General features: G+C 44.0%; 1 protein-coding gene across 1 annotated transcript in view; it reads right to left on the bottom strand.

The window, feature by feature from the left end:
- The window catches only part of LOC134450791 (collagen alpha-1(XXIV) chain), a 196981-nt gene that overhangs the window by 40739 nt on the left and 143742 nt on the right, over positions 1 to 12500 (bottom strand). Inside the window, exons 31-34 of the mRNA XM_063200774.1 lie at positions 12005 to 12049; positions 6905 to 6958; positions 868 to 921; positions 46 to 99 (exon numbers count right to left, since the gene is read on the bottom strand). Coding sequence (XP_063056844.1) covers positions 46 to 99; positions 868 to 921; positions 6905 to 6958; positions 12005 to 12049 — 207 coding nt within the window. The remainder of the gene's footprint in view (positions 1 to 45; positions 100 to 867; positions 922 to 6904; positions 6959 to 12004; positions 12050 to 12500) is intronic.

Below are 12500 nucleotides of genomic sequence, written 5' to 3'. Positions count from 1 at the left end.
TTGCATCGGTTCAGAGTTTGTATCCGAAAGCATCCCAATGCTCACCTTCATTCCAGGTTCGCCGACAGGGCCCATTTCCCCCTCCCCTCCAGGCGCTCCCTGCGGGAGACAGAACAATATCACAATATGAGCAAAACCAATTAGATTGGCTCTTTGGCTGAATGAATAGTCTGTTAGCATCATGCTTGTGTCCCATGTGAGTTGCACACTTCTTTCAGATTGAATGTTTTATGCCTTTATTTGATAGGATAGTCGAAGATGGTGACAGGAAGCGAATGGGACAGAGAGACAGGGGAGGATCGGGACTTTGTTGCATTTTAATGAACTTCTGATATGATTTTGGAAATTCAATTTTAAATAAGTGTTACTTTAAAATATGACAGAAGGTTTTAGCTCAGGCAAAATGTTATGCACACGGTCAAAGAGGGGGAAAAGAGGAAAGAAGAGGCTGACATGTACAGTACTGCACCTGTTGCATTTTTTTGACACAGGCTGGATTAGGGCAAATTTAAGGTAAAAAGTATGGGGCTTGACCAAGGTCGTACCAGCTTCAACTATCTGGGTCACTATAAGAGCATCCCTGGTAATTGATCCATGGGCTGTTGGTCTGAATAGCTTAAAGTAGGTTATGAAATACCAGTGCCTGACCTATTTGAAACCCGAGACCAGATATTGATTGGAGTAAATGCAGAGATCCCTCTTCAGAGAAAGACACTGTCTGCTGACGGGTCAAGTACTTGTGTGCATGTGCAAGGAAGAGGAGAAGGAGGAGGAGGAGGAGGAGGAGGAGGCGGAGGAGGAGGAGGAGAAGAAGAAGAAGAAGGAGATCAAGAAGAAGAAGAAAAAACACATTTTAGTGATTGGCACCTGATGACCTTGATCCCCGTCAGGTCCGGCGTCCCCTGGTGGTCCCTTTGGGCCCTGCATGACAAACACAGACACAACATCATCGTCCCTGGCACCAAAGACTTTCAAAATGGTAACAAAATGTAATCACACCACCTGTCAACAATGACAAAGTGGGATCAAGTCCGGTCTCTTAAATGGAAGTGACTTTCCGTTCATTTGTTCATTCTTGTCTCCTAGTTTCCTAAGCGCTTTGACTGACAAGGATTGCAGTACAGGACCTTACGTCACCTGAATTCCAAAAGAAGTATGAGCCATCTCTATCTTATCATCTCTGCTTTTCAGGTGACCTTCCCTTGGATTACTTCTGAGCCAGGTCCTTCGAATACAGTACTCCCATGGGTTGGGGGTAGCCCTCGCATAATATTTAGGGAAGTTAGGGAAGTTTAAGATCAGACGGTTGCTTGCTGGTTCAAATCCCAGGCTTACCCTCTCCCTATACCGCATATCCATGGCTGAAGTGCCCTTGAGCAAGGCACCTAACTCCACATTTCTCCAGGGACTGTAACCAATACTCTGTAAATACATGTCACTGTAAGTTGATTTGGATAAAAGTGTCAGCTAAGTGTAATGTAATGTAATGGGTTAGTTACTAAACCCTATTCTTGGAGTACACCCTGCCCCACTCAAGACATCATGGATCCTGCTTGACCCAGTTTAGTGAGTATGGGGTTCGGGAGTTTGGAGCCCAAGTGGGACGTTGGACGCTGAAGTGAGATCTGCTGTGATGCATAAAACACTGGGACTCAGACATGATGTTCTTGGACCCTTTCAAATATTTAAACCTGGGATATAAAACAGATTTTGTTTGTGTGTGCTTGGATGCTTTCTGTGTGCATGGTCAGTGTCAACCGGTCTGTCAGTCTGTGTGGTTGATCATCTCAGGTCTTTTCTCTCTGTCTCACTTGTTTTTACTCTTACTATAAACACACACATACTCTCTGTGTCTACCTCTTTCTTGACTGTGTGTGTGTGTATGTGTGTGTGTGTGTGTGTGTGTGGGGGTTGCTGGGCGATTTGCACATACTGTTCATTTAAGTATGTAATTGTGTCTTGGTGTGAATTCCCCTGACAGTTATGACAAGCCAGTGTTGAGTAATTATGAGCACCATATTGTGTCACTGTACTGCACTGTCCTGTATATGTCATTGTGTGTGAGTGTGAGTGGTTGCACTTGCATGTTCGTATGTGACTGTGCCCTGGTGTGCATTCCCCTGACACAGTTATGACAAGTCAGTTATGTGTGTGTGTGTGTGTGTGTGTGTGTGTGTGTGTGTGTGTGTGTGTGTGTGTGTGTGTGTGTGTGTGTGTGTGTGTGTGTGTGTGTGTGTGTGTGTGTGTGTGTGTGTGTGTGTGTGTGTGTGCGCGCGCACTTGTCTCTGTACTGTACTGTACTGTATGTGCGAGTGTGTATGTGTGAATGGTTACAGTTGAGGACGATATTATTAGCCCCCCTCCTGAAATTAGACATATCTCTTCATTGATCATTGAGAATGATCATTATTAATAAATGCATGTTATTCTGGAAACGAATACACCATGGAGATAGTATCCAATAAGTTAAATTTGGACTTTTCCATTTTCACAATGAGTTTAAACAAAAAAGTGTAAATATGGCAAGGACAAAATTATTAGCCCCCTTATCATTAATAGTCAATACAGTGCCATTTATGAACAAAAACTGACACCAGGCACTTTGATTAGTTGTTAACTATGTTGGCACATGTCCTACCAGGGATTTTGGCCCATTTTTTTCATTGCAAATAGTTAAGCTGGTCCAAATTGCATGGATGTTGAGGATGGACATTCATTTTCAGCACTCTTCAAATACTATCTAAAGGATTGAGGTCTGAACGACTCCATGACCATGGTTTTAGTATCCTTGAAGAACATTTGAACTATTTTGGATGCAAGTTTTGGGTTATTGTCTTATTGAAAGATCCAGTGAAGATCTTAACTCCCTCTATGAGCATATTTTTGCAAGGTCACTTTCCACATTCTATCATAATTTTCAGTTTTTATGGTGCCGTACACCCAAACAAGGTTTCCTGTGGCTGAGGCTGCCACAGAATGATGCATCCACCACCATGTTTAATTGTGGAAACCATCTTATAACGATTCAAGGCCTATTCCTTTCTTCACCTGACAGAAGCAGAATTCATGCATCAAAGCAGGTGCAATTGAATATCATCAGATGAAAGCAGAGACGTTCAAAACTCATTTTTGACTTTCAAAAGTTCACAGGCAAAGCTCAGTAACACTGTGATATGCACTGCCTTTAGTAAAGGGGTTCTTCTGTGATGATGGCCCCAAAGCCCAATATGATGACAAGTCCTAACAACTGTCTTTCTTGGGGGGGAAAAAACCTCCAGGTGAGGCCAGGTCAATAACAATCATCTAGGCAGGTGTCCAATGCTTCTTTGGTCTAATGAGGCTAAGCAATTTCCACAGTTACACATAGTGGAAGGGCGTCAAGTTTAGTCTGTTATTCAGCCTCAGACACAGGGAGTCTGGGTCTGAATCTGGATTGCTGGGTCTTCCAACAACATTGTAACCCAAAGCATACATTTAGATTAGTTCAGAGGTTCTTCAAGGACACTAAAACCATGATATTGGAATCACCCGCTCATAGTCCAGTCCTCAATCCCACTAAGAGTCTGTGGTTAATGTCTATGCTCAGCATCCATGCGATTTGGACCAGCTAGAACACTTTGCAGTGAAGAAATGGGTCAAAATCCCTAGTGGGGCATGTGCCAACCTAGGTAGCAACTTATCAGAGCCTGTTACCAGTTTTGGTTCATAAATGGTGCCATATTGACTATTAATGATCAGGGGGCTAATAATTTTGTCCATGTCATTTTTGCCCTTCTTTGTTTAAACTCATCATAACAGTAGAAAAATCCAAATTCAACTCATTGAACATTATCTCCATCAGTGTATTTGTTTCCAGAATAACAGAAACGGTTCATAATGGTCATTCTTACTGAGAAATCAAGAGAAATGTCTAATTTCAGGAGGGGGGCTAATAATATCGTCCTCAACTGTATGTCTTTGTATGATTGCTTCAGCCCATGTGCATAGGGATTATAGAAACTTGTGTATTTAGTTTTTACTGTACATCAAAGTTCACCAGCAAATCAGTAGCACATTATAAGAGACATAGGCATGTAACCTTGGGCTGATTAATAACAGGGCATAGCCAAATACACTATGTGAAGTCACTGCATCCCAAATCATTTACTTATGTGTATGCATACAGTACATACAGTAGGCCTATGCTACATTTGAGAACAGCATGCATCCATTTGCCTCCCATTTGCTGTTACATAAAGTGTGCGTTGGCGATACAAATGCAAGCATACTAAACTGCATCCCAAGTCATATGATACATGCTGTACATTATTACTCTATGCTGCTTTCAATGACAGAACATGCCTTCATGCTTGGTAATGCATAATGCTTGTATTTCTCTTCCTACAGTATGTCTATCTATATGCTTGTTTTATGACTGATTGAGTCTTTCAGGAAGGGTGCATGCTAGTGGTGTGGATTGGCTGTGCCCTCACGATCCGATTCGATCACGATTCGGGAGGTAGCGATTTGATTCGATTCGATTCTATGCGATGCGATCCGATCCGATTCAATTCTACAATGCATTGCAATGCATTACATTTCTACTGAAAGCAAAGCAAATGTTTAATCAGTCATGATGAGGCAATACAAGTAGTCAGATACTGAGCAACAATTTATTGGCAGTTTTCTGTATCAGTCTGTATCAGTCTTGCAATGTTTTGTGCTTTTATTTAATTTAACATTCATTTGCTCCCGAAATATCCATGGCAAAAATTGCCGCATCGATTCTGGAACTTGCCGGATCGATTCTGGATCGTCCATGCCCCGCATTGGATTGCATCGCCGAATCGATCATTGTTGACACCACTAGTGCATGCACACTGGCATGCAGGCACGCACACGCAATCATGAGTGTAAGAGAGAGAGGGGTACATGGACATGATGTGCCTGTCCTCTTAAGTCCTAGCTGCACTGCATGGAAAAAGATGAGTCATGGTGAAGCATCAAAGCTCTCTCCCTCCCCTCGTCCCAATTAGAGTCTTTTACAGCCCCAGTCAGTCAGCCGGACGGCCCATGCACTGAGACACACACAAAAAAACATGTGTACACACACTTGCACACACGCAGGCATGCAAACACCCATGCACGCACGGCGTACGCATACACACAGACACACACACACGCACAAACGCATGCAAACATGCACATAGACACACACACACACACACACACACACAAACACGCACATGCACACGCACATGCACACACACACACGCACACGAACACACACACACACACACACACACACACACACACACACACACACACACACACACACACACACACACACACACACACACACACACACACACACACACACACACACACACACACACACACACACACACACACACAGTCAGCCAGCTCATGCACTGAGCTGTGGCTGATTAGTAGAGCAGACAGCTTAGGCAAACAGCTGAGGTGCTGACATGCTCCTCATCAGAAGCAAACGCATGTGACGCCAGCCAGGCACACCAGTGTTCACACAGCCTGAACCATCCACCATCAGACACAAACGCACACTAGTGTTCACGCAAACGCATGTGACGCCATTCACATTACAGTGTTCACACAGCTTTCATGCTGTCCCTGTGAGAGGAGACAAGACTTTGCTACTTTTTGCTCCGTGGTTGTGTGTGTGTGTGTGTGTGTGTGTGTGTGTTTGTGTGTGTGTGTGTGTGTGTGTGTGTATGTGTGTGTGTGTGTGTGTGTGTGTGTGTGTGTGTGTGTGTGTGTGTGTGTGTGTGTGTGTGCGTGCGTGCGTGCGTGCGTGCGTGCGTGCGTACAGGATGTGTGTGAGTGAATGTGTGAGCAAGCATGTGTGTGTGTGTGTGTGTGTGTGTGCGTACGTGTGTGTGTGTGCGTGTGTGAGCATGTGCGTGTGCGTGCGTGCATGTGTGTGTGTGTGCGCACGTCTCAGTGGCTACATTTTAATGACTGAAAATGATCCTTTGTCACTATACTCTTGACCCTTACGTGTTACATTTACTGGAAGTCATGTCATTGCTTTGGGAATCTCAGATGGAACATAAAACGCGGCAATGAACTGAATACCACATTTCAGATAAATACTAGCAGGAGCAGTTTGCGGCAATGTTGGAAAAACATTTGCTTTGTTACAAGGCAGCGGGGAATCCAAAACTCCTTTTGAGTCCCTCTGTGTGGAGTAGCCGTATCCAAGAAACACTGTTTGAAAAACTAGACGGCTGTAACTAGGACCAAAAGGCGACGTGAACAAATACGATATCAAATAATGTTTTGAGGCAGCTGAATTACGAAGATTTAAAACAGGTAAGCAAAGTAAAGTGTGTTTTTAACATTTGGTCCTGATTTGATAACTACCAACCGTTGCTCGCTGCTGTGTCTATGGTGAGCTAGCTGAAGGAGACGCCAACACAAACAAAATTCACCAACATGTCGTCATCCGCTAGGCTAATCTCTTGCCTCTTTGTGGAGGGACCGAGAGGCATTAGGAAAACCATGCTTGTGTTTGACAGTCTTTGGAGTGGTAAACATGTTTGTTTAAAGGGGTTGCTGAGGCAGAATAAACCCCATCTGAGCCACTGGGATCACAGACAGGGGTGTTGTCGCAGCAGAGAATGCGCCATAGACACTGAGGGCATTTGCAACGTTTCTCTGATTCTGTTTTCCATTTCTATGGAAATCAGCATGCTTTCTGAAAATAAACTAAAAATATTACACAGTGCGGTTTGAAGGGAATAACTTCAGAATGTTTTTGCAACTGACTTTCACTTAGGGGACAACTAACTCGGACTTTAATTAAGGGTAACCAAAGGTGTTTTGTGCAACCGGGCCGAGGTGTGTACAGGGTCATGTCAGGTGTGTAGGGTGATGTCATACTCACAGGCTCACCGGGTCCGCCCCTCTCTCCTGTGCTACCCATGATGCCTTGCTTGCCCTGTGGACAGAGAAAACACACAGTTCAGACCCTCTATAAAGGCAGCTCACAGTACAGGGGTGAGTTTCTCAAAAGAGAAGTTGTTAGCCTGTTAGCAACTTCGGTAGTTGCCAATGGGAAAATGCATTGAAAACAGCAAAGTAGCTACTGTAGTTAGCAACTTTGGTTTTGAGAAATTCACCCCAGGTTTGGCTCATCCTTTCACAGTGTTGCTGCTTTGGTCCGCAGTCGGTATCATTTTGTGTATCAGGGTACATAGATCACAACTAATAAATTAGACACAACGGAACAGTACACTGCTGGATTCAGAATCATGTGTTCTGAATTTACAACAGTGAACTTTTCAAACATGAACTTTTCCCAGCAAAACTGTGAGCCCGCTTTTCACAGTTAGCCGAACCAGAGCTTGACTCTGACCAGAAGGGTGCAGTGAAGATTCTCATACATCAAAGTCACGGTAGCCAAAGAACCTAAGCTGTGTATGCAACTGGACTCCCTCTGAAGCTGAAAGATGTTTGACATTTCATCATCCAGGAGGCTTCTCCCAGTCTGGCCCGATGATAGGAACCAGAGCGATGTAACAGCACAACAAGTCTGTTGGACGAAATGTGAAACTTCTTCCAAAGTTCAAAAAGAATTCCAATTATCCACAGAGGACTGATCAGACCCTCACAACATTCAATAACATGCCATTCCATTTTTGTACTATAATGTGACGTAGGGACCAACATGCCTGTACTGTTTGTAGTTGGGAATTGCAGGGATTACTGGGTGGTACATCACACCCAAATTAAGATATCGTACCCCTCAAAGGGACACAAAAATCAGGGTAGGCGATGTAATAGATAAATCTCACTTGAGGTTTATTATCGTAATGCTATAGGCCTGCTGCCTCCATTGCAAACCATTATGAAGGCCTCGAGGGACCCATCTCCCTCTCCCTCTCCACTCCTCCCTCTCTCTCCATCTCCCTCTCCTCCTTGTCTGCTAGTCATACTAGGGGGGGCTAAACCTCATAATCTATCAATGCCAGCAGCTCCAGTTGAACTCCACATTGAGCCTCTTATTTATTTAGATTCCATCAGTTGGAAACAAAGCAGATACAGTACAACAAAGGCCTGCTGCACCGTTGTCATACCACTCCCTCCCTCACTCATTCCATCTCTCTTCTCTCTCTCTCTCTCTCTCTCTCTCTCTCTCTCTCTCTCTCTCTCTCTCTCTCTCTCTCTCTCTCTCTCTCTCTCTCTCCATCTTTCATTTGCTCTGCCATCTTTCATTTGCTCTGCCTCATTTGTGTCTTGCTCTGCTCTCTCTCTCTCTCTCTCTCTCTCTCTCTCTCTCTCTCTCTCTCTCTCTCTCTCTCTCTCTCTCTCTCTCTCTCTCTCTCTCTCTCTCTCTGTCTCTCTGGCTACCTGCCAAAGATTGAAAAAAGATCAAATCTCCTGCTCCTGGTATCATTTCATGCTGAACCTCTCTTCCAACTCTGATCTATCATCAGTATGCCTTTTCCATGAAGACTGCCGTTCTGTACTGAGACACCAGCCTGATGTTTCTATCCAGAAATATTTGAGACTCCCTTTATCAGTATTTGCATACAGTACATTTCAGTTGGCTGCCCAGGGCAACCGAATGAAACAAAACAACAGCAAAAAAAATGTAGGATGAACCCGGCTGTCGGTGCCAAGTATGCGAGCTCAAATTATGTCCATGGTGACTGGGGTGACCCAGAGTGGAATGTCTCGGCCTTTTGTTCTCTCCGCCCGGTCCTCCTAAAGACCCGCTCTGCATCAAATAGTCCACTTTATCTCTTTTCAGACAGTTACCATTTAAAAAAAAATAGGGCTGCAACTCCTCCTGTATGATTCATCATTTGAAAACGCTCCTGTATGATTCATCATTTGAAAACCCTGCTGATTTACACAAAGTAGCGCTATGACTTGTGACTCTCCTGACGGGCAAGTCTACAGCAGGTCCCGCCGGAGGAGACTAAACTCGGTATAAATCACCACACACAACCATCCACTCTGGTATATAATTAGACCTCTTGGTCCTCTGCACACAAACTGTAAATCCTGCCTCTGTCCGTCCGATGCCTGTAAAAGTTAAATGAAGGCAAAAAGGATAAACAAGGCGGTTAATGCCGTATACGGAGCATAGAATAAGGCCATATATCTGAGCCCGAAGATGACATGAAGATTGTGTAATGACAGCTTTTAAAAGGAGCTTTTAAGATTTCATGAGGGACCACTGCACTGTTAGCCCAGCTACCGAGTAGCCCTGAAGTACACCGTTGTCCTCCACTGAGATCCTCTGTTCTTTTGACTTAGCATGTTGCTGCAAGGCAACAGCAGAGGGCGCTGTAACTCCAGGCTCAGAGTGGTAACGCAATGCAACTGCAAGTCAGGGATGGGGAGAGCGAAAGGATGCAAGCTGGACTCAGAGGAGGAGGGAGGAAGGGAGGGAAGGAGGAGGAGGGAAGGAAGAGAGTGGAAAAAGGGGGGAGCTGGGTCTTTGGGCTAGTTTGCTGGGATGTTTATGTGGATTGTTTTATTTCACTGGTAAACAGACAGTGAGGCCCAGGGGCCTGTCCATTCTGATCTCCCCGAGTAGGAGACAATGTTTCCAGTGTCATTTCGCTAAGGCCGGCCAGGGTTGGGGCCACAGTGACTGGACTTTTCAAGATACAGAATCCCCCAAAGACACTTGAAAACGGAGCTTGGAAAAACATTAGTGGAGGAAGGAACGAAGGTAGAAATGTGTGTGTTTGTACAGTGTGTGTGTGTGTGTGTGTGTGTGTGTGTGTGTGTGTGTGTGTGTGTGTGTGTGTGTGTGTGTGTGTGTGTGTGTGTGTGTGTGTGTGTGTGTGTGTGTGTGTGTGTGTGTGTGTGTGTGTGTGTGTGTGTGTGCGAGCGAGCAATGTGGAATAGAGGTCATTTGTGTGGTTCGCCATGGCGACTGTACTCTACTGTATTCCAGAGGAATACACACAGGAAAAGGTGACCTTTCCCTCTGACTGACCTTCATTCACTTTCATTTCACCTTTAATTTCCTTTCTGGATAAATTAAACATTTCTACTCTTCTCAACTACTAGAACCACTACTCTACCCGTAGACCTTTCATGCAGATATGATGGTTGCCGATCCGACTCACTGTTCAACTACAACATTGCTATGATATTACTAAGAGACTTATATCCCAGATTAAGACTTGATCATCAGCTGATATTAGTGGGGGTTAAAATACCCGCGTATACGTCAACAGCCACTGGCTGGCAGACTGGTCAAAAACACATCCAGCAATCTATCACAAACATCCCAAAATACACAGAAGTCATTAAATATTTTTACAAGACCTGTCAAAGGCTTCAACCACAACTGGGATGACTGTGTTTTTGCACGCAAGGAGAAGCACCTTTTGTATGGAACAAGACCTTTAGAATGCACACAAGACCAAAGCCATTTGAACGCTGGCCAGCGTCTCCATCTCGCATCTCGACAAGCATCCACAGGCATGTGGGTGTTCTCGAAAGGCCATACATCTCTGAATGGGAATAATAGCGGCGTCCACACCTGTGCCAAGGTAACAACAGGTGAAAAGTGGCGGAACAGCTGCAAGAGGCGAAGGCTGCAGCCAGGACAAAGCCTCGTTAAAGGCCTCTCACTGTTAAACAGGGCACATTGCGTTTTGCCAACTCCTTGACTGTGGGGGCGAGCTACAAATAAAGAGTGGTTCTGGTTGGTTGGAGAGCTTAAGCAGTTTTGGCTGCTTTTTTAACTCTCTCTGCTCGCCTTCACCTGGCAGACACAGATACATTCTTACATGTACCATATACACACATATCGTACACACACAGACAAGCACGCACACACAAACGCATAAACGCACACACACACACACTCATGCACGCACGCATGCACATATGCTTGACGCACACACGAGGGCACGCAGGCACGCTGGCACGCACACACACACGCACACACACACACACACACACACACACACACACACACACACACACACACACACACACACACACACACACACACACACACACACACACACACACACACACACACACACACACACACATACACACACAAACACTGAGGTCAAATTGCTCTGGTATTGTGACTCGATAAACATGTTATTATTGCAGGATGCATTACAGTATTGAAGGAGAAGAGGGATTACAGTATTGAAGGAGAAGAGCGATGACAGTATTGAAGGAGAAGAGGGATTACAGTATTGCAGGATGGATTACACTATTACATGAAAGAGGAAAGGGATTACAGTATTGAAGGACAGAATGGTGTACAGCATTGAAGGAGAGTATAGATGACAATATTGAAGGAGAGGATTGTTTCCAGTATTGCAGGAGAAGATGGATTACAGTATTGCAGGAGAAGATGGATTACAGATCACAGTATTTAAGGAGCAACTGGATTACAGTATTGAAGGAGAAGAGGGATTACAGTATTGAAGGAGAAGAGCGATGACAGTATTGAAGGAGAAGAGCGATCACAGTATTGCAGGATGGATTACACTATTACAGTATTGAAGGACAGAATGGTGTATAGTATTGAAGGAGAGTATAGATTACAATATTGAAGGAGAGGATTGTTTCCAGTATTGCAGGAGAAGATGGATTACAGATCACAGTATTTAAGGAGCAACTGGATTACAGTATTGAAGGAGAAGAGGGATTACAGTATTGAAGGAGAAGAGCGATGACAGTATTGAAGGAGAAGAGCGATCACAGTATTGCAGGATGGATTACACTATTACAGTATTGAAGGACAGAATGGTGTATAGTATTGAAGGAGAGTATAGATTACAATATTGAAGGAGAGGAGGGATTGCAGTATTGCAGGAGAAGATGGATTACAGTATTGAAGGAGAGGAGGGATTACAGTATTGAAGGAGAGGAGGGATTACAGTATTGAAGGAGAGGAGGGATTACAGTATTGAAGGAGAGGAGGGATTGCAGTATTGATAAAGAAGAGGGATTACACTCGTGATGCATTAAAAGGCTGTGGTGTACTTACGGGACTGCCAGGTTGGCCTCTCTTGCCAGGTCCTCCAGCCTTGCCCTGCAAAATACAGCAGATCACAGTGTAAGAGAGGGTGGGCATCACATGTACTGTACTAGGGCTGCACGATAATGGAAAAAAATCATAATCACGATTATTTTTGTCAAAATCGTAATCATGATTATTAATCACGATTATTGATTTTTTGCAGAATTTTTTTAAAATTATAACAAGATTAAATATAACCAAGAATGAACTATATACGCCGTATATAGTTCATTCTTGGTTATATTTAATCTTGTTATAATTTTCAAAAAAATCTGTTTTTCATGCTATTGCCTTTACATAATTATTACAATCCATTTTATTTTGCTCATCCCGTATATTATATGAATTGTAATAATTATGTAAAGGCAATAGCATGAAACTTAGATGGACAGATTTCTGGCCAGAAACACCAGCCTGTCAGTATGTTCTGGCTTCAAGGACGCTCTCAAAAGTAGGTCACTAT

This window comes from Engraulis encrasicolus, chromosome 6 (genome assembly GCF_034702125.1).
Source record: "Engraulis encrasicolus isolate BLACKSEA-1 chromosome 6, IST_EnEncr_1.0, whole genome shotgun sequence".
Taxonomy (NCBI): domain Eukaryota; kingdom Metazoa; phylum Chordata; class Actinopteri; order Clupeiformes; family Engraulidae; genus Engraulis; species Engraulis encrasicolus.
Note: the sequence above shows the minus strand (reverse complement) of the source record. Positions and strands in the feature narration are given on the sequence as shown.